Source organism: Primulina tabacum, chromosome 3 (assembly GCF_025594145.1).
Source record: "Primulina tabacum isolate GXHZ01 chromosome 3, ASM2559414v2, whole genome shotgun sequence".
NCBI classification, from domain to species: Eukaryota; Viridiplantae; Streptophyta; class Magnoliopsida; order Lamiales; family Gesneriaceae; genus Primulina; species Primulina tabacum.
In genome coordinates, this window is record NC_134552.1 from 46203369 (window position 1) to 46228878 (window position 25510).

The 25510-nt window shown below is 35.8% G+C and overlaps 1 protein-coding gene and 1 non-coding gene across 12 annotated transcripts; one reads left to right on the forward strand and one right to left on the reverse strand.

Moving 5' to 3' along the window:
- The first annotated feature begins 15974 nt into the window (after window positions 1-15974).
- Window positions 15975-25385, forward strand: LOC142541109 (putative NOT transcription complex subunit VIP2). 11 transcript variants are annotated; one of them, XM_075647681.1, is made up of 15 exons: window positions 15975-16092; window positions 16729-16859; window positions 17591-17708; window positions 18252-18355; window positions 18478-18599; window positions 20191-20569; window positions 21468-21677; window positions 21766-21861; window positions 23472-23560; window positions 23645-23821; window positions 24056-24481; window positions 24563-24615; window positions 24697-24738; window positions 24927-25071; window positions 25171-25385. In XM_075647681.1, the coding sequence occupies exons 5-15, from the start codon at window positions 18504-18506 to the stop codon at window positions 25228-25230; spliced, it is 1773 nt and encodes a 590-aa protein (XP_075503796.1). In that variant the 5' UTR covers window positions 15975-16092; window positions 16729-16859; window positions 17591-17708; window positions 18252-18355; window positions 18478-18503; the 3' UTR covers window positions 25231-25385. The 11 variants fall into 11 exon arrangements, with proteins under 11 accessions (XP_075503796.1, XP_075503793.1, XP_075503794.1 ...); XM_075647678.1 differs by lacking the exon at window positions 17591-17708 and having other exon boundaries at window positions 16729-16933; XM_075647679.1 differs by lacking the exon at window positions 17591-17708 and having other exon boundaries at window positions 16729-16869.
- On the reverse strand, window positions 18277-18355 carry LOC142541244 (small nucleolar RNA snoR35). Its single transcript, XR_012819308.1, has one exon. It is a non-coding gene; the product is annotated as a small nucleolar RNA snoR35 (small nucleolar RNA).
- Window positions 25386-25510: the final 125 nt, after the last annotated feature.

Genomic DNA, 25510 nt, shown 5'->3' on the forward strand with positions numbered 1-25510 from the left:
TCGCTTGTACTCCTTCTTCTTTTGTTCGTCCTTCTTAGGTTTCGGGCAGCCAGCAATAAAATGTCCAATTTTTACACAGTTGAAACATGTCATATCACTAGGTGGTGATTCCTTTTTGAAGTTTCGGTTTGGATTTTGGTATGCTCGATGATTTTTTTTCATGAATCTTGAAAATTTCTTCACAAATAGGGACATTGCATCATTACTGATTTGTTCAGCAGTCTTTTCAGATGTGATTTCAATAACAGCAGCAGGTGATACACTTGGAACAATTGTAGCAGTAGCAGTAGCAGTAGCTGCAAGAGCCTTGGTAGGTAGATTCAACAAGGGCTCTTCTCCACTTCTTACTTCCAACTCAAACTCAAACTCATAAGCTTTCAAATCTGCAAACAAGTCATGTAGCTCTAACTTGTTCAAATCTTTTGAGACTCTTATAGCCATTGTCTTTACGTCCAATTCCCTGAGTAAATCTCTCGTCACTTTGAGTGTCACTTCTCTATTGCCAAGTTCCTTTCCCAAGGCTGCCAATTCATTTACCAAGCTGCTGAACCGCTCATCAAATTTGCTTATAGTTTCTCCAGCTTTCATCTTGAGATTTTCAAACTTTTGCATTGCCACAGGCAGCTTGTTTTCCTATGTCTGTTCAATTTCTTCGCAGATTTGGATGAGTTTCTCCCAAATCTCTTTTGTTGTAGGACACATTTTGATTTTGCTGAAGGTATTCTTTTCAAGTGTTTTGTAGAGAATATCCTTCGCAACATTGTCTAGATTTACTTTATTCTTGTCCTCGCTTGTCCATTCACTTCTTTGCTTTTCAAACATTTGTGGTGCACCTTCAGTAACAGCAATAGCTGTATTAAGCTTTAGAATTTTCAAGGGAACATTTGTGATGACAAACCAGATATCATCGTCTTGGGCTGCAAGATGGGCTTGCATCCTGATCTTCCAATCATAGAAATCCTCCTTTGAGAACATATGGACTTTGCTGAAATATTCCATTTCTGTTTTAGATTCTCAGAACAAGAATAACCCGCTCTGATACCACTTGTTGGGGATCGATATAGAGTTTAGAGAGGAGGTGAATAAACTCGTTCCTTTCTTTTTTGTTTTTGCAAAAATGCTAGAATCCTGTTAGAGATTATAGCTTATCTTGTTCGAATAGATTACAAACTCCTCTCAATAAGATATAATGAAATGAATAGCTTGTGAAGAGATAACAGAACATCAGCACAAGATGATCTCAGAAGATCAGATATCTGCTATAAAAAGTGTGCTGTTTTTCTGTATATTTGAGCTTGAAAATAAAGAGTAGTTCTTGATTGCTCAAAACAACGTTGGATAGAGAATGTATTCCTTGATAATCATATATCTATATTGGATTGATCCAATTATATATAGAAACCTTGAATCCAATGTCTATAAACAAAACGGCTTCTTCGACTCTGAGTAAATCAGCTTTATCACCGAAAAGGGTCCTGCAGAAATCTTCAGAATAATCAGTCTTTGTTTTATACTAAAACTTGTAAGGCGTGTTAATGACTTCGTACAACATTAAATGGTGTAATTAATACTAGTACTAGGTAAAGTAACGGTAACATTTAAGACTTGTAACGATCAAACGAAAGACGTTAAGTTCTGCTTCTGCTTAAGCTATGTTCTGCTTCTGCTTTTACAAGCTGTTCAGTACTCGATAAGTACTGCTTCTGTTTTAGCGATACGAGTGCTTCTGCTATTTATGTTGTCTTCTGTTTTTACTATCATGGCCTACTGGTTTTGACTCTCATTACCACAATTAAATTAAGTCTAACAGTACGCATATTTCGGCCAAGGCCTATACCTTTTAAAAAAAATTCAGTAGTATTTTAGCAGTAGATGTTACACAACACTTCCATAAAATCATTAGTGTCAATGGTGCACATCTTAACACAAAATATAAGCACAAAAAATTGATCATCGTCCCTCTAGATGAAAAAATAAAGGTCTACCACTAGCTTTTGCCATTGTGTATGAAGAAACATCTGACTCATGGAAATGGTTCATGGAGAATCTCGGCCGGCATATTATTTTTGACGCAAACGGTAAATGCTAATTTATTATAGGCATAACGTAATTGTGGGAGCAGTTGCGAATCTACCATATTTTCAACATCCACGTGGTGTGCATAATTTTTTTTGAGAAACGTATGCTTAAATTTTAATGTTATGTTCAAAGATGTGCACTAGAAAGATTTATGTTGGTATGCAACACCAAATTTTTAAGTTAGAAGTGAAAATGGAGGCAATCAAGAACAAAATTTTTTTGGCACATGTGTTTAGCTGGAATTTCAAAATAGAAATGGAGTCTAGCCCATGACGATGGTTGGAATCATGAGATGATGACTAATATGTTAATGTCCTTAAACAGTGTGTTATAGGGTGTTCATAGAGTTCCTATTTCCGCGGTAGTAAATTAGATCCTATATAGGTGCGTACAATAATTAATTGAATATGTCAAAAAAGATCATCGTATGGTTCATGAAAAAAATCCATGATATGGATATCGGAAGTACGAAGAATGTGCAAAAATCTAGAGAGCATCGTGTTACGAAATATGATGTAGGAGACCAAACAACTTCGATTGCGACTGAAGGAAGACCAAGTCGTGTGAGTGGTAAAATTGTCAACAAATGAATGCTCGTGTGGTAAATTGACGATTTTTGGCATCCCATGTTCCCATGATATTTTCACCGCTAAATGACATTCATTAGATCCGACAACACTTGTACAATCATGATACAACATTTCTGAGTACATAGAAACATATGGGGGGAAAATTTCAAACTCTTGCAGATGAACGGTACTATGATACACCCACATTTGAGTTGCATCACAATCTTGTTAGACGTTAAAGAAAAAAGAGAGTAGAGATAGAAGAATTCAATCGAGTAATGAGATGGATAGACCTATAAATATGTAGAGACAACGAACAAAAAATATATAAATGTGCCACTAATTTTAAATTTGTCAAGATATACATTATGTATATTGCGTGAAACGTCCACTACTCGTTTTTCTTTAAAATGTACTAGAAATTATTTTTCTCTTTCTTCAGCTTTCGGCCTAAAATAAATATACGTAGCTATATTTTTAAAATACTTTTTCACCATTTAAAATAAACCAACCAACCGATTATTTAAAAATCCAAAAGAACGCAATTCAAAACATGAGATCGTAAACCGTCAACCAAACCTAAAACTATCATTTTTTTTTCCAAAATATAGCATAAACTCTTAAATCCTCTCATAAGCATAAAAATCGTAAAATCTTTAAAGAAATCTTAAATCATAATGCGGAAAACTAGCAAAGGTCATCGGGTTATGTGCACCATCAGTCCAATTAGTTCGACCATCAATGTCCTCCGTCAAAATCATGCTCACCCTAATAGATCACAACTAGTGAATCTAATGACTAGCAAACATTAATCATGATAACCAGTAGTACATACACAATCACATGCATCAATAAAATATTTTTACTAAAAATAACTTTTAATTAATATTCATAACTTTAAACCTTTGATCATAAACATTTCTAATGGATCGGTTTTGACACCTGCGAGGTTGCTTCAAAGACAATATTCTCCATGAGCTGCAATAACTCGTGTTCTAAGAATGTAAAAAACGATGAATTAGATCGCGTTTGGTTTTAAACCAAGCATAAAATACTCGAAATAATCCTTCATTAAGAAAGCTAATCAATTTAAAGCTTTTAACTTGTGTAAACTGATTAACTGATATAAGGGGGATCGGTTCTTGCATATATCAGTTCAGTTATGGTGAAAACTGAACTGATAACAGATCGAACTGATCAAATCAGTTTAAAAAAATAGTTAAACAGTTAAGTACACAAGATATATTTATGGATGTTCGGAGACTTCAACTACTTCTACGTCACCCCTTCTACCACCTCGGATAGGTTCCACTAGAAGACTTTGATTTATACAATGCCTTGTACAAACCCACTCAGCTTAAAACTTAATCTACTGCCTAATCGAACTCCTAGCCTAGACTAAAGGCAACACCTTCCAGCCAACACTTGTTTAATTTCTATGTGTTAAAAACTACATACACAAGTTTATTGTCTTTGTGCAAGACTCACTCAGTTATCCAATACGCTCTATTTTCTGTATGTATGTGAGTGATTGTGTGTGTGCATGTGTGAGAACTGATCTAAGAATACTGCAGGAAGGTGTTCTCACATACTATGGGAATTGTGCTTCTAATTTAAGCTGATAACACTTTGAAGTGTTCCCTCAAATCTGGGCTGATTGCTTCTTGTAATCTGATATGCGTTGAGCATGGCCTTCTCTGTTGATTTTCACACTTGTATATTTTTTTACACACTTGTATATTGATGATCATTTTCTGGTATTTATAGAGGCAATGAGACCGTACACCAAGACTCATCAAATATGTTCGTTGCAATTTGAATCTGTTCTTTGAAATATGTCTATACTTTTCGACATCTATTCTTGAACGTTTTGGCTTTAAGCTCTGCTGCAACGTCCATTTTTGTCATTTGACGGGACAGAAGCTTTTCCTCAATGCACACAGCTGGATTCCATTTGAATAAGCTTGTCATGTTCTGCAAACTGATTGATTCCTAACTGATTTTATGAGCTGGTTAGCTTGACTGATCTTGAATTGGTTTGGTGAAATCAGTTGGCTTTGTCAGCTGAACTACCGCTTCAGCTGAACTGTTCAGATGCTCTCTTTTTCAGTTAAGCTCTTCATCAACTGGCCGGGCTTCTGAAGGTCTTCTGCTGAACCACCTATCAGCTGGACAATCAGTTGAACTGGTCTTTGATATATCAATTGAACTGATTCAGTTTGGGCAATCAGTTGGCGCTTTCAGTTTTGCGTCTCGATAGGTTCAGTTTTGGCTTGATAACTGATCAGTTCGAATCCTGATCAGTTTCAGCTTCTACACACTTAGGCAAATTCATTAGAAACAAAATAACAAGTTTTGTTAACATCAAAATCAAGATTGCGAACATGAAATGTTCCACCAATTTTCTTTCATCATATACGTATATGTTTTCCATTTATTGAATTCATATCGTTAATTGTGACTTCGTATCAGCTGTAGTTCGATGGATCCACTACGTATAACCATGGTACCTAGGCGACTGGGGACATCAGCAACACTCTCACCCGTGAACTGAGCCTTGACCTTATATATCATCATATCATTTTGACGAAAGATACAATTTTCGGGCTCCCTCTGGGCCTTCTCCTGTAAATGGGCTCCCTCTGGGACCTTTTCCCGCATCTTGGCTCTCTCTGGGCCTTCTCCCATAGACAGGCTCCCTCTAGAGCCTTTTCCCTCACGATATCCCCAATCATATCCTTATGTCACAATTAAGTCACCTCCTTCAAATTTTCATTATTTTCATCATATATAAAAATCCATGCATATATATATCATTTTTCTTATAAAATCAAGCATACAACACATCTTTTAGCATTAACGTTTCATCATAAAATTCCAGCAACATTAAAAATAGACTATTTTAACATTCATTATAGCATTCAGGGCACTACCAGGACGTATAACATTTTTCAGTTGTAAAATGATCGTTTTACCCCCAAAACCCTAACTTTCCCAATTTATCTTAGACCTTAAAACGACGACCCAAATCCATCCAAACTTAACATAACACCTTAAAATACACTCATAAATATTTCTTAGACATAAAGTTAAGCTCCTCGACTAATTTCCCGATCCGTTTTTTAAAACTTAAACGTACATCCCAGTTTTAACTCGAATCTACTCAAAACTTAACCAAACTTTACCAAACTCTAAGCATAACATAATAACACCTAACGATACCATATACAACCAAAATTGAGCCCATTAAACCACTGAACATGCCTAGAATAGCTACAGAAATTGCCCCTATTTTATTCGAAACCCTAGCCTAACTTTCCATGCATCCCCTTCGGACCTAGCCCTCAACCAACACGTCCAGCCCCTATGAATATTCCTAGGACCATGACTGAACCCAGGGAACCTGCTGGACAGAGCTTAACACGCCTACAAGCCGCAGCCTTCAAAGCCGATTGCCCCTAGCCATGCACGCCCAAGCCTTAAATCCCAACCCCTTGCCTTCGAACCATCCCTCGTGCAGCCACCCTAGGACCATCATACAGCCCCCTTAGGTCTCCTAGACGCGCTCTAATAGCAGCTAAGTGTCGTGCCCCGCTAAGGACCCCTTAGGTCTCCTGGACGCGTCCTAAAAATCAAAGTTTTGGTATGCACAAGCCATAAAACGAAAATACATGGAGGGATTCTGTTGGAAACTAAATTTCGGTTGTTTGACAAACCAAATGCTAAAATCGATTGGATTAACTGATCAGCAACTGAATAATTAATCAACTGACAGTTACCTATAAATAGAGATTAATGGGCAGATTATCAAAGGCAACTGAACCAGATGACTGATTTTACGCAGACAACTGACTGATCAGTTGGAAACTATCAGTTGCTACATTCAGTTGTGATTTTATCAGCTATTGCTTATCAGCTGATCCTTCAACTGTACACTTCATCAGTTAACGAAAAGGACTTTCAACCGACAACAGTACAAGAAGACTGCAACAAATAGTGGGAACGTCGCAAAGCTGCAGTGTACGAATGTTAGAAGAATATTGATGTGGCAAACAACAGATATAAAGATTTAAATTACATTGATTATTACCGTTGAAGAGAAGCCTATAAATAGTAGAGAAGGGCAGTTGAAAACCAACCCCTAACAATCAACGAGTTACTATTCTATCAATCTTGCTGTTACTCTGCTGAAATTCTCGCTCATATCAAAAGAATTAGAAGCTCACACTTATCAGATTTATTTGTAGCATTCTAGGCTACTTTTCGAGCTTACTAGCACAAATCATTTTGTTGTATATTCGATCTTTAAAAGAGATCAGTTGTGCTTATTCCAGTTGAGTACTGTGAAACTTTTTGTAAACTAAGAGTTTTAGTTATGGCATTGTTAAGTCCGAATTGAAGTGTGTCTGTACAAGTATTTGTATCTTTAGTGGATATCCTATCCTTGTGATAGAAGGGGTGACTTAGGAGTAATTTAAATCTCCGAACATTCATAAAATCTCGTGTATTTTCATTTCAGTTTTATTCTATCTATCAGTCAGTTTATTTCCGAACTTTATTATTAACTGATTGACATCGACTGGCAAGATTTCGAGTTTCAGTTTGTCACTAAACGGACTCAACTTTCGAAAAGATTCTAAAAATCGTGAGTGTCTATTCAACCTCCCTTATAAACACTCTTTTACCAATTAATCGATCCTATCAAGTGGTATCAAAGCAGTTGAATCTTGTCTCTTATCCACAAACTGATCACCATGTCTTCATTCAATTAAATACCAATATTTTCCAGAGAAGATTTCGATGACTGGAAAATCAGAATGAAGGCTCATTTAGCTGGACAAGATAACGACATGTGTATGTCATTACTGAAGGTCCCATGAACATCTTAAAAGCAAATACAGCAGATGCAATAACTGATGGGGCACCTCATCGCATTGAGAAGCCCAGAGAGGAATGGACAACTGAGGATAAAAGGAAAGCCAACCTTGACAATAGTGGCTAAGGACATCTTATATAAAACGCTGGATAAAGTCACTTTCAGCAAAATCAAAATGTGCAAAACTGCTAAAGAGATATGGGAGAAACTGATTCAGCTTTGTGAAGGAAACGAGCAAACTAAGGAAAACAAGCTATCAGTTGTTTTTCAGAAATTTGATAATATCAAGATGAAGGTTGGAGAATCGATGCAAAAATATGATGAGAGGGTCAGTGGTATTATAAATGAGCTGAATGCACTTGGAAATATGTATTTTAATAAAGAAATATCACTGAAGGTGGTCAGAAGTCTTCCCAAAAAGTGGGATGTCAAGACTATGGCTATGCGTGAATCAAAGGACCTTAACAAAGTTGAACTTCACGATTTGTTTGCTGATCTAAAGGCATACGATTTTGAACTACAAACCAGAGAAGGGAAACCTTCTACATCAAATGTCACAACTGCTTTAACTGCTGTCAACATGGAACCAACTGGTTCAGTTGACAAATCTGCTGATCAGCTGAGCGATGCCGTAATGTCATTGTTTGTTAAGAAATTTGGAAGGTTTATGAGGAGAAATCAAGGAAACTTCCAGAAGAAGTATCGGAAAAATCACTCCAAAGAAGAACCTTACACTTGCTACAACTGTGGCAAGACTGGCCATTTCATTGCCGACTGTCCCAAGCCAAAGAAAGACAGTCGAGAATCAACTGAAAAGGAAAAAAAGCCCTATGAGCACAGAAGAAGAACCAAGGATGAAAAAAAATCTCTCAGAAAGAAACATGAGGTGCTTCTATCTGAGGAGAGTAAGTCAAAGTGGGCAGAAACTGACAGTGAAGAGTCAGAACCAGAAAGCCGAATCAGTTCAAGTGATGACGAAGAAGAAGTCAGGTGCTTAATGGCAAATGATACTGAACTGAAGTCCACAAGTTAACAAGTATTTGACTTCAGCTCTACTGATTTCACTCGTGAGGAACTCATTACCACATTGCATGACATGGTAAATGAGTATCACAAACTTGCTCGATCATTTGAGAAGGTCAGAGCTGAGCAAAATGATCCCAATAATGACAAAACTGAAACTGATGAGTCAGTTGAAGTGTTGAGTCTAAAAGGGAGATTGCAAAGCAAAAAACTAAAATTATTGAGAACCAAGTATTGATATATCAGTTAAAAACTGAGATTTCAAAACATACTGAACTAATTCAAGCTTGGAACAAGTCTTCAGTTGCATTAACTGAAATGCAGAATTTACAAAAATAAATTGATGATAAAACCGGTTTATGCTTTAACAGTCATGTTGAAAATTCTGCAAGTGATACACAACCAAAGTTGAATAAAGACAAAGGAAAGTACATTACCTTTATAAAATCAACTATGGTAAATGAATTCTTAGAACCAAGTAAACCAACTGTTCAATCGATTGAAAGTAAGAACAGAGCCAAACGGTATGGAATTGGATATAGCTTTGAGAGTTCAACTTACTCAAGAAACTGGTCACCTAAATGATTTAGTTACAAAAATCAGCACTCGAGGAATGACTATTACAATTACTACAACTGTAAGCCAGTTCAGAAACGGTATCAAAATAACAGTCGGTTGAAAAAGGGTATAAATCTTACAGTTTCTTCCTCAGACCACAGACTTAATTCCCAAAAGACGAGAAAAACTATTTGCAACACAGTAACTGGAAAGTCGGTTAGAGTGGTCCAAGTCTGGGTTACTAAAGGACTAATCAGTTTAGGACCCAAATGAATATGGGTACCAATATCATATATGGTGTGTGATTGTAGGTGATATGTACAAATAAGGAATCCACCTGGTATCTCGATAATGGATACTCACGGCATATGATAGGGGATGCAAATCTGCTATCTCAACTGATCAAATAAAATGGACCAAACATCAGTTTTGGAGACAACTCCAAAGGTAAAACTGTGGGTAAGGGTAAGTTTATCCATTGTAACTTTACTGTCAAAGATGTTTTACTAGTTGAGAATTTGAAGTATAACCTGATTAGTATCACTCAGTTATGCGACAATAATTTCTCAGTTCAGTTCGACAAACACACTTGTTCAGTTAGAGACTCAACTGATGAGGTCATCCTAACTGGCAATCATTGAGGAAATACTTACAAAGTCAGTTGTACTGATCAACCTTATGCATCAGTTTGTTTCATTGCTTCCAAATCTTCTAAAAACTGGTTGTGGCATAAGAGGTTGAACCACTTACTTTAAATCTATTGTCTATCTGAGTAACCATGATCTTGTAAATGGTTTGCCCAAAATAGATTTTTCAAAAGATCAAATTTGTTCAGCATGTTAGTTTGGTAAGCAAGTAAGATCTTCATTCAAAAACAGAGGTTTTAAATCATCGTCCCGATGCTTAGAACTGTTACATATGGATATTTTTGGTCCAATACCAGTCATGAGTTTAGAGAGAATGAAATAAACCTTAGTAGTCGTGGATGATTTTTCCAGATTTACTTGAGTTATTTTTCTCAAATCCAAAGACCAAATTGCTGCGCAACTGATTAAGCTTTTCAAAAGACTTTTAAATGAAAAATCAGTTGGGATTGATCGAATAAGGTCTGATAGAGGGACTGAATTCATCAATCAAAATCTTTCAACATTTTTAGAAAATACTGGGATCAAGCATGAGCTCTCAGCAGCTAGAACTCCTCAGCAAAATGGTGTAGCTGAGAGAAGAAATCGAACTCTTAAAGAAGTGGCTAGTATAATGCTTGCTGATTCTGGTATTTCTCTAATGTTTTGGACAGAAGCAGTAAACACTGCATGTTACACTCAGAACAGATCAATGATTAATAAAAATCATTTGTAAACACCTTATGAGATCTGGCATGGACGCAAAAGTATGGTTTCCTATTTCAAAATATTCGGCTACAGATGTTTTATTCTTGACAATGGCAAAGATCATTTGTGAGAAGTTTTCCAAGTTAATGCATGACAAATTCGAGATGAGTATGATGGGTGAACTGACATTTTTCCGCGGTTTTCAAGTGAAGCAACTGGAAATTGGTATTTTTATCAGTCAGATCAAATATACGAAGGAATTGCATAAGAAATTTGGCATGGAAACATGTTTAGCTGCAAATACTTCCATGAGTTCATCAGTTAAACTTGACAATGATCAAGGGGGAATATCAGTTGAAACGACACTCTACAGAGGTTTAGTAGGTTCTTTATTGTACCTAACTGCTATTCGTCCTGATATTGTATTTGTTGTGTGTATGTATGCTAGATTTCAGGCCAAATCCTAAGCAATCACATTTTTCAGCTACCAAACGTATTTTAAAATATCTTAAAGGCACAAAAAATGTGGGATTATGGTATGCTAAAGACTCTTCTTTCAATTTAATTGGATATTCAGTTACAGATTATGCAGTATGTAAGCTAGATCGTAAAAGCACCAGTGAATCTCGTCAGTTTCTAGGAGACGGAATAATCTCATGGTTCAGCAAGAAGCAAACATCCATAGCTACTTCCACAACTGAAGCAGAATATCTTGCTGCTGGAAGCTGCTGTGCCCAACTGCTCTGGATTCAGCAACAACTGAAAGATTATGGAGTCGATGCAAAAGAATCTCCTATATTTTGTGACAATACAAGCACAATTGTGATCACATACAATATAGTTCTTCACTCAAGAACCAAGCGCATTGATTTCAGGCATCACTTCATCAGAGATCATGATCTGAAGAAAGCAATCAGACTGGAATATGTGCCAACTACACAACAAGCTGCTGACATCTTCACATAATCCTTTACCAGAGACTAAGTTTTCTCACTTCGCAATATTCTTGGTTTAATTGACTTGTCTTAATTATATCAGTTTATTGTTGATATGCTAGTTGCTATTTATTCAGTTAGTTAACTCTTTATCAACTGATGTTAGTTAATCATTTATCAGTTACCTCATTCAGTTAGTTCTCTGTTTGTCAACTGATGCCAGTTAGTTTTTCATATAAGAAAAGAAACAATAACAATGAATTGTAACAAATTTTTATTGCTGATAAAATCGAAACCAAGTTACACGATCCATGTGTAGTGCAGTGGCGTCTTGCCATTTAGTCAACCATTTATTCAAATCATGACTCCTGATACTCCTGGAGGTTTCTGTAGCAGAAATACTTTCAAGCAAGAACCACTCCTTCCTGAGCATCATATGGATCAGCACATCATCCTTAACAAGCTCGGAAATATGACCGACATCAGCAAGTCTCTTATACTTCCTGACAATTGATCTCTGCTTTGCAGTAGCAGGAAATTCACCACTGTGAATTGATTGGAGTTCATGAGCTGTGATCCAAACAGACATAACTTCTGAAAAGATGTATTGTTCAACAGCCCTCTTAAATCTTTCAAAACTGATGAGGAGTCCATGAAGGATGAGGGACGTGGGAACTGCTTTCACAATCATCTAAGTTTAAAATGTTATTTTCAAATAACAAACGGTCTGATTTATAGACAGATATTGAAGAGAAAGGAGGAAGAAGAAGAGTCATCAGTTACCAAATAGATTTAACTGATCCAGACTAAGTTTCTTTTACCCTTCTTTTAAATTTTATGCATTTGTTGAGGGAGAATATCGAATAAACAGTTAACCGAGAAGACAATAGTCAGTTGGTCCTTAACTGAAATGATTCAGCTCATAACTGGTCACTCAGTTACTGACCTAACTGATCTTCTCCAATAAGTTAACTGATAAATCGAATAATATTCTATATTTAATGATGTGACTGATTGATTACGCATTTAATTGTTGTCTTTCAATGAATAATGTTTTGAAACGTGGACTCTGGAGCGGAAGAAATACTTCTTTGACCAGGTGCGTGAGAAGAAGTTACAGAAAATGCTTGTTCAGTTGCGACTCAATTTTTGATCCTACCAGTCCAACCGCATTCAATGATAAAGCTGTTTATGACCCACTGGACTCGGATCTGTTATCGCTTCAGTTGGAAATCAAACAATGGGAAATGGACCAAGAGCTGACTCTACCAGCAGATTCCCAAAATCTCTCAACTCAAGAGCCAGCTGAACAATCAGCTCAACTTCAGGAGCAGTCCGAAGAACCAGTTGCTGAGTCTTCCAAGCAAGCAACTGATTCTATTTCCAAGGATGTACAACCATCCTTAAATGCTGAACTACAATTCTATTCAGATGCTGAATTATCATTAGCAAATGTTGATGAAGTGATAAAATTAGTTGCCACTGACATTCAGCTACAATCAACAAGAGCAGTTGAGGAAATTTTTGGAACTGAAGAACCAGTCGAATAGACAGAAGAACCAACTGTGCAGACTTTCTCTCAATAAGAAGAGCCAGTTCAGTCAGCTGACATGACTGAACAGACAGTTTTTGAAGAAACTGACAAGGCTCAGCTGGACTCGGTACAAACTGAAGAAGTGCCAGCTGAAGAACCAGATCTAGCTTCTCAACCAACTGATTTTCATACAAGAGAGCCAACTGTTACATCTATTGATCCAAATATTTCTTCTCCTCAACAGCTTCAACAAAAAGCCTTACCAGAACATGATTCGGAATTGGTGACCCTTGAAACAGATACAACTGACAGGGCACTGATCATCTTCGATGAACAGAACAGGAACAGGAATCAGAAACTTCTGAAACCATGTCTCTTGGCATCTCAATATCAACTGAATTCTTGTTCGAAGAAATTCAGACGATCCAGACCAATCATGTCGGTATAGTGTCTTCCATTTCAGATATCAAGTCAACTCAATTCTTGCACACTATGAGGTTTGATTCTATAAAGGACAATACCAAGGGAAAATTGCAGCAAATTCAAAAGGACGTCACTGCCTTATTCCTTCAAATAGACGAACTTTGGAAAGACAGAGTCTCAGCTGAAGCTCATTTCCAGACTCAAGCTTTGGTTACAAGACACCTTGACTTTCTGGAAAGCACTATGGCCAAAAGAATGGATTTACTGCAAGATATTCTATTAAATGCAGTGTCAAATCTCAACTCAGATGCGCGGACAGTCATCAAAAAAGGTTAATGAGTTTGACAAAAAGGGGAAAGAACAAGAACAAGAACAAGGAGGAAAGGATCAGCCAGAAAAATCGTCGAAGATCATCAAGAAGAAATAGAAGATTATTTTTAATGTTTCTCTTGAAGATTATTTCTTTCTTTCATTGTTTGTACGAATCTGTACATTGAAAGGATTATTTTATCCACAAAGAATTCGAAGATTATTTTTGTGAATTCAGTTGACCAGTTCATGTATTCCAAGTTTTGTCAAACACCAAAAAGGGGGAAATTGTTGGAAACTAAATTTCGGTTGTTTGACAAACCAAATGCTTAAATCGATTGGATTACCTTATCAGCAACTGAACAATAATCAACTGACAGTTGCCTATAACTGAAGATTAATGCGCAGATTATCAAAGGCAACTGAACCAGCTGACTGATTTTACGCAGACAACTGACTGATCAGTTGGAAACTGATCAGTTGCTACATTCAGTTGTGATCTTATCAGCTAATCCTTCAGCTGTACACGTCATCAGTTAAGGAAAATGACTTTCAACCGACAACAGTACAAGCAGACTGCAACAAATTTTGGGAACGCCGCAAAGCTGCAGTGTACGAATTTCAGAAAAATATTTACGTGGCAAACAACGGATATAAAGATTTAAATTACATTGATTATTACCGTTGAAGAGAAGCCTATAAATAGTAGAGAAGGGCAGTTGAAAACCAACCCTTAACAATCAACGAGTTACTATTCTATCAATCTTGCTGTTACTCTGCTGAAATTCTCGCTCATATCAAAAGAATTAGAAGCTCACACTTATCAATTTATTCGTAGCATTCTAGGCTGCTTTTCGAGCTTACTAGCACAAATAATTTTGTTGTATATTCGATCTTTAAAAGAGATCAATTGTGCTAATTCCAGTTGAGTACTGTGAAACTTTTTGTAAACTAAGAGTTTCAGTTTTGGCATTGTTAAGTCCAAACTGAAGTGGGTCTGTACAAGTATTTGTCTCGATCAAACTCTTTTAATGGATATCCTATCCTTGTGATAGAAGGGGTGACATATGAGTAATTGAAATCTCCGAACATCCATAAAATCTCGTGTATTTTCATTTCAGTTTTATTCTATCTATTAGTCAGTTTATTTCCGCACTGTATTGTTAACTGATTGATATCGACTGACAAGATTTCGAGTTTCAGTTTGTCACTAAACTGACTCAACTTTCGAAAAAATTCTAAAATCGTGAGTGTTTATTCAACCTCTCCTTCCAAACAGTCTTTCACCAATTAACTCGATCATATCAGATTCATATATTTCATGCACACACATGATTAAATCTACATAATATGATATGAAAGATGAGGTAAGGGAAGACTAAGGCGTGCTTTTGCGTTTATTACGCACGAAAAACAACTTGTGATGCGAGGGACGTCGACTTAGGGAGGACCTTGTTGAAATTCTGCACTATTCACGTGATTTTTCTCTCAAATTTGTGTGATGTGTGTGAGTTTGTGTGCTGATGGAGAGTCCTTGTATTTTTATAGGGTGAGGGTTATGTGTTTTTGTGTGTGAGTCAAGGTTTTTGGACTAGTATTAATATAAATAACAAGATACAATGTTTAGGCCCATTAGATGGTAATTAAAATATATTTTTTAGGTTTTTTTCGAAAATAATAATCAAGCCTCCAAAAAATTCCTATTTTAATCAAAAGTTGATTGTAGGTTTAAAATACGACTTGGCACGTAAAAACACCACAAAATACCTCATTTTCGAAAATACCTATTAAAATATACCATACATTAAATAATTAAAAATAATCTTTTAATACATATATTTTCCCTTATATGGTTTCTGGTCTCCATTCCTCGACCGCGTCTCGAATCATACCAGTTTTATGCATTCTAGTAGAAAATCATATTTTAAACATGTAAACATGCCTACCACATTTAATTAATACAATTAAAATAGATTGATTAAATTACATAAGAAATCTGATAACTTGTAGGCATGTGGTTCATTTGGACCTTCAAATTTTCGAGACGTTACATTGCACATTACATTATTTTTAGTCAATTAAAACTTGCGCAAATGTATATTTTAGATAATTAAATCACTAACTAAAGTAATTTTTCAGACATATTTTATAGCAAATACTATTTTATAACAAAATAGGATACATAATACATGATATATGGATTATAAAGATGTATTTTAGATTTTTCTTATAAATAAATAAATTATTTCATATTTATTTATTTCATATTACATTTAAAAATATACAATCATTATTATTACCTAAAAAAATAAGCCGAAATGGTAGAACAAATTAATTGAACAAATTAGTTTCTAAAGTTAAACAAGGCACGCGACGCGATTTTGATCGTCGGTTTGACCCATTACTCCTTCGAATTTGTACACTCTCTTTCACTATCTCCATCACAAATTCGCAGGTCTCTATCACTCCAAGCTTCTTCTGTTTCCGCGTTTGAGATTTGTAGTTTACTTGATTTTACGTGTATATTTTGATGCTTGACGAGTTACTGCTTTTTTCTTCTACTGGTAGCGAATTTTGGGACTGAATTGATTTATGGATCTGTGATTTTGGCTGTTTCTGAGATTGAACTGACACGGTAGCTGGCTCTGTTGTTAGTTATATCCCCTGCTAGCTTTATACATTGCATATTATTGAGTGTCTAGGGTTTCAGGATGGATATTCAGAATATTTACTTGATCTGCTTTGTTCTTTTGGTATTCAAATGAATGGATAGTAATCTAGTTGATATTTTTTCATACTGCCTTTGAATATTACTACACATGGAGAGATGTATGGTTTGTGATGCCTTTTTTGTAAGCCTAGAGAAGGTGTTTGTATACCCTGCTATATGCTATCTTATACTTCACATTGTTTGTTAATCATCTCAAAATGCCTTTCGTTTCCTTTTGAATTATTATTGTCCATTTTCTTACCGCAATCTTTCTGGATTTTACTTGAATTTTTATCTAGATTTTGTATCTTTTTCTGTATTGCCTAAATTTACATGCATCGGATTGTTGATTGGCGGCTTTGGTGATGCTCTCCTTTTCAGAATATATGTAAGCAAGAAGGAACAGCTTCAAAATCCTTAGGAAAAGTTTTCGGACTTTAAAGTGGAGGAAAATTGCCATTCGGTGACTGAAAATTTATTCAGGACCTTTTTGGCATTTTCACAATGTCAGGGTTACTTGATGTATTCTTCCCTCTGATGCAGATCTTACCGAATGCTGGTTTTACATTATAAACTTGAATTTTTTGTGAGTTATTTACTTTGTTCTTTTATTGAGTAACATTACCACTATTTGCACTTGGAGAATATTTTACTCCGGCATTTATTAATGTTAACCATGTGGTTATGATGATTTGCTGTAATAGATTATTCAACATCGACCATTTTAGTTTTATAGTCATTTCAATCGGCATTTTATCACTATGCCATGAATCTCTTTGGATGTGTAGGTTTGTCACTCATGTTTCGGTAGAATCTCTCTGAGTATAAGGATTGAGCCTGATCTTGATATTATTTTATCAGGATTTTTTTTTTCCAGAATCGTAGAGATAACTAGTAAACCACAAAAATAAATTCTGCTGGAATATGTTTGAGAATGTGACACATATCACCATGACTGGCTTCCAAATTTCCTTGTTATTTTCACGCATTGAAGACGAGGCAAGAATTAGTCATCTAACTCAAGTGTTTCTGCTAAGTTTTCTAAAATCTTTTTTCTGATATTAATTGGATCATGGACTGGTTCTTTATTAGTCCTAAAATTTTTTTTCCTGGGATCATTCTTACCTTTTGTCGGATGTTTGATAAATAATATTTAATTTACTTTGAGTATTGACCTATTTAATCCAAATTTACTATTAGAATGCTTGTCTTTAATTTTTTACTCAGTTTCTGAAATATCCAGTTGCACTAAGCTATAATGACGAAGTGGAGCTTGTTTGAGCTCTTGCTAATATCACACTCGAAAATCCTGAGTGCAGTCTTCTTGGATTCTTGGAACTACTTTTGAAAGTTGTGCGTCGGTAATTGGTTTCAATATTGCGATGTGAGGTGTGACAAGGTTGATGTATGATTCTTTTAATGAGCAGAGAGAAAAAAAAATGTAGGGAAATTGTTTTTAAAATTCGTAATTGCATATGCGAACTAAAAAAGTTAAATCCAAATTTTTTTTTAACTTTTTTTGAAAATTGCTGATCCCCTAAATGTTTTTGAAAATGATGGGAGTTGGAGATGAAAATGCTCATCTCGAGCCATTCAAACCCTACTAACTTTGTTGATGCTTATCGGTGGTATGATTAAGCATAATTCTTATGCTTGATAATTAAAATGTTAGACTCAGTCACCCCTTAACTTTCTTGTTAGATGGTGAATCGGCGCACAAAATATGACCCATCATACATGTTACTGTAGCTTCTTTAAATCTACTTTCTTCTCTGCTTAAGGCTTTAAGCACGGCCACAGTCTTAGCTATTACTGTTAGATATAACATGTGAAATTGACCTTTCATGTTTCCAAATGAATTGAAGCTTTGTGCAATTTGAATTTAATAGTTCATCATGTTGCAGACGCTGGAGGAAACAGCTTTGAATCTTCCTGACAGTCCAAGTTTCTCTCTTTCTTCATCTCTCTCAGCTCATTCTGGCACTGTCTTCTGTGGTTTATCACATTGGTTAGTAGTTTTTCAGAATAGACATTTTTTGTTATTTGGCAAGTTTTTGTACGAGCATATCAACCTTCTTTTGAAGAAATCTTTTAACATTTGTTGGAATTTCAATGTTGCTGACATGCCAGGATCACTTGGGTTGAGGAATACTGCCATGAATAACATTACTTCAGGAGGGACACAACAAGCTGCAGGAAACCTTTCTAGCGGGCGATTTGCATCAAATAATCTTCCAGTTGCATTTTCTCAAGTGAGATTTTCCATCTTAAATGATGCACATGTGCCGCTTTTTATGCTAGAGTTGCTAGTGAAAGGTTGAAAATATATTTGTATAATGGTAAGGCATGCATTTGCTTAGGTACCATCGTAAGAGTGCCTCAAAGCTGTTGCCTCTCTAGTGCCTATGCTATAAGAGGCACCATTATTTTGATCTGCTTATTAGACTTGTCAAATTGGGCCAGGCCCGTCGGGTCAGCCTGCCCCGTCATAAAAATTAAACGGGTTGGGTTGATAAAATAGCAGCCCATTTGGAGGCGGGCCAAACGGGCTCAGCCCGTTTGGGTTGAGGGTCGAGACGGGGCGGGACTAAACGGGGCGGGTTGGTCCGCCAAATCAAGATAGAGTTTGTCCTTTTGATTTTATTGTACCAAATGCCCACATGCCACATGTCCATTGCTTGGAGCATTCTCGGCCCACAGGGAAAATGAACCAGAACTGCTTATTTTGTTTGATTTCTTCCTATCCGAATAATAATTTTTTAAAAAATATCCAACTTCATACAATTGATTTTTTAATGAGACAGACTAATCAGAAGTTCAAAAACACAAACTTTTTTTTTGGGTTAAAAAAGACAATTCACTTGCAGAAAATTCAAAGTAAGATAAATGAGACTTGATTTTTTTTATTATTATTTTGATAATGACTGATATATTTTTCTTGATCCACGGATTTGGAAAACGGGAGTCAATAAAAATACACAATTTAGAAATTTGGTTGATTTATGTGGTTGAAAAAGTAAACCAATCCACAAATGTTTTCTAACTTGTGGGCACAATAAATTTATAGAGTAACTAGTATTGATGACACTGTGAATATCTGTTTCAATGATAATAATTCGACCATCCTTGCTGTTAAAATAGGTTTAACCCTATAATTTTCATGATAATTATCCACTCTCATGCCTAGGCTCGGGACATGCTAGCGAGTTTAACTAATCTAAGCTACATCTTAAAAAAAAAAAAAAACTACCGAAATATCCATTTGAATCCCTTATTAATTAATTCAATGGCTTTTTAATAACCCATTACACAAAGGAAAGTTCGAGCATTTTTTAAGCAAATATAAAATTGAGTGCATACTCTTTGCATATAATGTAGTAATTTTTAGTATTTTTTTCAAAAAAAAAAAATGAGCTGGTCGGCCCGCGTAACCCGCGGCCCAAGACGGGTTGGGCTGGGTTGGTCATTTAGAGGCCCGCCAAAATGGCGGGTTGGCCCGCCCCGCCTAGCCTAATGGCGGGTTGCGGCGGGTGACGGGCTGGCCCGCCCCGCCAGCCCGTTTTGACAAGTCTACTGCTTATATTATCCATATGGCTCACTATAAGCTTAAATTTGTTAACAAAATTCTTGTCTTCCCCCCTTTTCCCCCTCATTTCCTCATCTTTTCCCCCATTTTTTTGAGTATGTTACTAGTATGCAGAAAGTCTTTTGTTTATAGCATTATAAACTCAAAGTTTCTCTTATTATTGTGAACAATCAAAATTTTGATATTGTGTTTATGTAATGAATCATCCAGTCATTACTGATGCAAAATACCTTATGTATGCTGTCTTTGATGTACAGATATCTCACAATAATGCACATGGTCACTCAGGAATGTCTTCTAAAGGTGGTATGGGTGTTGCTGGAAACCAAGGCTATAGTAGCACTAATGGAGGTGGTGGTTCTGTTCCTGGAATTCTACCGTCCTCTGCTGCTACTGGTAATCGGATGGCTGTACCTGGTTTTGGTGTGTCTCCTGTTCTGGGAAATGCAGGGCCACACATTACAAGCTCAGTGGGGAACATTGCTGGTGGCGGCAACATTGGAAGAACTATTAACACTGGTGGAGGACTATCTATGCCTGGGTTTTCTTCTCGCATAAATTTATCATTCAATAGTAGTGCTGGAAATCTAAATGTGCATGGGCAATCTAGGCTGATGGGTGGTATGCTTCAACAAGGTAATTTATCAGAAATATTAGTTCTCTGCTGTTAACCAGTGCTTACATACACTGCAATGCTACATTTGAAATGCTTTTTCTGGTTGTGTTGTGATTTCTGATTCATCTTTCCAGCATCTATTTTTAGTGTATATAGAGCTGTAGTTTTTATAAAAACAATATTTGAAAGATTGTGTATATTCTTCCTACTAATTCACCTTATTTTGTGTTAAATACTCCATTAATTCAATCACCCAGAAGACATGTATATGTTTTGTTATCATGTTAGTCGCTAACTAGAGAATTCGTAAACTTTAATATTAGATGTTTGAGGTAGACAAACAATTACATTCTATTGGTCTTAGATATTTCGTTTTTGTACTTTTCATGAACAAGAAATATGAATTCATTAAATTGATTTCTCTGTGGATTTAAAAGGTAAATCTACGGTATGAAATAACTGAAAGAATCAATATGTGTGTTCGATTAAAATTTAATTTACGTGGATTTAAAAAGGAAAATTTACAATCTGAAATAATAAAGATCAATTTGCGTGTTAATTAACAATTAATTTACTATCAACAGCAATTTGGTTTTTAGCCTGAAGTTTTTCTTTCAGCTACTATTGTTATTTAAACCACAAAATATGACTTACACATTGTTGAAATATTGCATGTACAGACATCTAAGACAAATTCAAATTATTATGATTACCTTTTTTTAATGCATTATTATCTTCTATTATTAAGTATTTTATTAATATTTTTGTTCAAGCCTTTTTTTTTACGATTTGTCTGATAATACTTGAGCTTTTAAAATTAAACCTAAACTAATTTAATCGAGAATAAGATCAAGGATACTAAATTTACCAGTGAGATCAAAGTGGCTTGATGGTGGCAGTGGTTTTTTTTTTTTTCAGCTTCCCCACAGGTTTTATCCATGTTGAGCAATTCTTACCCTACTGCCGGTGGCTCTTTAACTCACAATCATGTTCAGGCTGTGAATAACCTTGGTGGTATGAGTATGTTAAATGATGTGAATTCCAATGATGGTGCCCCTTTTGATGTTAACGATTTCCCCCAGCTTTCTAGTCGTCCTAGTTCTTCTGGAGGTCCTCAAGGACAACTAGGTAATTGTTAGAATTATTTCTTTGTGAAGCTTATGTTTATTCTTTCCTATTTCTTCTGAAAGATCCAAGGCAACCTCATATTTCGTAGGGTCATTAAGGAAACAAGGTCTTAACCCTATAGCTCAACAAAATCAAGAATTTAGCATTGAGAGTGAAGATTTTCCAGCTTTGCCTGGATTTAAAGGTGCTTATATTGTGCCCTACATTATGGTCTCATGCGTTTTGCTTGAATGTTCTGTCTTCCTATATTTACTGTCTGATTCTCTAGTACACTCAGTGTGGCAAAAGTCAATGTATAGTATGTAGTGACCGCCTTCTGTCCCGTATCAAAGAAAGATGATACCTATGGGCGTTGTTACATTAATCGACCGCCGCCTAGGTGGCTCAAAATCCATCTAGGTAGCCGTCTCAATTAATATTTAATTTTTTTTAAAAGATTTGTTGGCATATCTGCCAATCAATTTTTGTCGGTTGAAGACGATGAATATGCAACGAATTTTGAGTTTGAATAGCATATCGAAGAATTGTTGGAAAATATGGAGATGAATAAGAAGAATTATATATTTAGGCTAAAAAAATTAGTTTAGTCTCTCGGCGGTGAGTGGCCGCCCGCCTAACTCATTTTAGAACACTGATAGTGCTTATTGAGCAAAATGAAGACCTTTGGATTTGAGATAAATCTTTTTTTGATATGCTTAAAGGACATTTAAAGCTTTTTTAAATATACGGTTTTAAAATGATGGTTGATTCTTCTTATTATGGACTCAGTTATTCTACAGTTCTCTAAGTCCTTGTTCGCTCAAGTCTGAAAAGAGGAAAACACCTCAACCATCTATGAACTTTTTGGGATGTACCATCAGTCTTTTGATGTATGGATTGCTTCACCTTAGTAACAAAACTCTAAATTGTGTAATATGTTGGTGTAGAGTAATGCACACTAGTGAAATGCATTTAAATTTAATGCATGCCTTTTTAATATTGATCTATTACTGGTTACTATTTTTTGAAAGGTCTAAATTGGACAAATATCTCATACAGCTACAAGTTTAGGGACTAACGTGTTACCATTTATAATTAAGGGGTTAATGTTATATATTCTCCCAAGTTTCGAGGATGGTTGGAGTTGTTTTTCTGTCCAAAAATTAAGGCAATCCTATCAAATATAGGCCTCTGTGAGGGTAACTTATTATTCCTGTTTTATACGTGGTTTTTGGAGGTGTGTATCCTGGAGAGTTACTGATGAAGGAGATATGTGTTTAAATCAGAATATATGAGCTCCTATGTCAATGCTACAACCACTTGGGTTTTCACTCTCTGCTTGCCATCCTGGTGCATAACTTCATCGGAGTACACTGAAAATGGATAGACTTTGTTGGGCCTTTGCATTTATAATCGAGAAGTGGTTGCCATTGTGCATGCTAGTATCTTTTATCTTAATTTTATAAATCATTCATCACTATGAAATTTTCAGGTTTTTCTATCCTTTGCTGGGTGTATTGTTTCAGAGACATGCTATCTGAAGTTAGCTCCCTTAAGTTTGGTCATTCTGGAGATGACAACATGTCACACAGTTATCTTAGTGGATGCCCACATATTCTCTTTTAGATTAGGAAACTTGGTAGGTTTAGTACATTTGAGTTTAGTCTAGTTTTGTCTTATATGTAAATTGTTTTATTACATTTTTTGGTGTATGCTTTTTATGTATGATGTTCTGAATGCTGACTGTCAGCCATCAGACTTTTCTTATCTTGTCCTTTGTTTGCCTTTGCTTAGCATTGTCAGTCTTTAACACAGGTGGAAATGGTGATTATTCTATTGATTTGCAACCGAAGGATCAACTACATGATAGTTCTGTTTCTATGATGCAGCCACACCATTTTTCTGTAAGCGATTCATTATATTGAGAATTGAGGGGCCTTTTAGTTGTTAAAATTTGTATTTTCTTAGTCTTTGGTCAAACAATGCAGATGGCACATTCTGCTGGTTACAATCTGGGAGCAATATACTCTCCTTTTCGGCAACAACAGCATCATGCTCAATCGGCAAATGGCAGTGCTACCTACATGAATATTAACAATCAAGATCTACTCCATTTACATGGTTCAGAGATGTTTCCATCTCCCCATCCAACCTTCCATTCACAGGTGTGATGAATGGTATTCTCCAATTAATTTTAATTTTTCCACTTCTATTATTACTCTTCTAGGTCGAATGTGTCTACCACAAGAAATAATATTATTGTTTCTTGTCTCATGCATATATTTTCATGTTTTTTTCTCACATCTTGATTTTCTCTCAATTATTTTTAAATATAAAAAAATGACATTTTCTGTTCCTTGCTTCCATTTTCTTTCTTTTTTTCGTCCGTTACAATTCAGAGCAGTGGACACCCTGGCCTGGGATTGCGACCTTCGAATTTTCCAAGTTCAGTATCTGGCACAGGGTCATATGACCAGCTCTTGCAGCAATATCAGCAGTATCATAATCCATCTCGTTTTTTCCTTCAGCAAATGTCTCGTGTTGACCAATCATACAGGGATCAAGGAAATAAATTAATGCAATCCTCACTGTCTGCTTCCGATCCATTTTCTTTGCTTGGTTTGTTAAAGGTCATAAGAATGAGTGATCCTGATTTGACGGCTCTTTCTCTTGGAATGGACCTAACTACCCTTGGACTGAACTTGAATTCTGCGGAAAATCTCCACAAGACATTTGGCTCCCCATGGTCAGATGAGCCTTCCAAGGGAGATCCTGAATTCACTGTGCCACAGTGTTATTATGCTAAGCAACCACCACCTCTAAGTGTGAGGTTTTTGCATATCCTGGTTTTAGATATCTAGTTTTAACCCCTTTCTTTTTATTGACGCGTGCTTGATTGACTGCAGCAAGCATACTTCTCAAAGTTACAATTAGACACTTTGTTTTATATTTTTTATAGGTAAATCTGTAGATTAACCTCCTTAACTATTATCTTCTCTTGGTGATAGTAAAAATGACACTTTCTTATTCGTTTATGCAGTATGCCTAAGGATGAAACCCAGTTGTATTCAGCAAATGAATTGTATGTTATCCACACGATGAATATTTGTTTTGCACTTGGCATGCTTGTTTTCTTATGATTATTTTGTTTTGTTTGCCTTCTCTTTTATCTAAGAAATCCTCGTGAGTGCCACAGCTTTCGTGATTGATTATGATTATCCTGTATCTACCAACAATTAACTGAGCTAATTTAACTTGTATGTTTTTCAGGTATAACAGAGGTTGGTTCTATCACAAGGAGCACCGATTATGGTTTAAAAGGGTCACTAACATGGAGCCTCTTATCAAGACGAATTCATACGAGAGAAGTTCTTTTATTGGCTTTGATCCAAACACATGGGAGACAATGCGCAAGGTTTGTAATCTCCATTACCTGTTTCAAAACAGAGAAGACATTTTCATTCACTTAATTGTATCCGAGTTTAAGCTCTTAGAATGGATTCGTCAAATGCAGGATAATTTTGTTCTCGATTATGAGATGCTGGAAAAAAGACCAGCTCTGCCTCAACATTGATTTTGCTCATGTTTTTATCGTATAGACAAGCTTGCTTTTAGTTTCTCTTATTCTTTTTTTTCCCCATTTTAAGTCAGCGATGTAGCCAACTTCATGTTGTCTCGGAATATTCTCCTTTTCTCATGCATACAATTGAATAAATTGGTTTAATATAAGCAGATACTGTGCAAATTGGTCACCTCTATGATGTTAACAAGTTATGTAGGAAAGAATTTAGAAGGGAAAAATGCCCTAGAGAGAGAATTTTTCAAAATTCTCTCTACCTACCGCTACCTATCGT

Coding starts and splice junctions, on each gene's coding strand:
- LOC142541109 (XM_075647677.1), top strand. CDS start 18,471: ATGCCAGGATCACTTGGGTTGAGGAATACTGCCATGAATAACATTACT. Junction 21,678..21,765: donor AGGTCCTCAAGGACAACTAG/GTAATTGTTAGA, acceptor CATATTTCGTAG/GGTCATTAAGGAAACAAGGT. Junction 23,822..24,055: donor ATCCAACCTTCCATTCACAG/GTGTGATGAATG, acceptor GTTACAATTCAG/AGCAGTGGACACCCTGGCCT.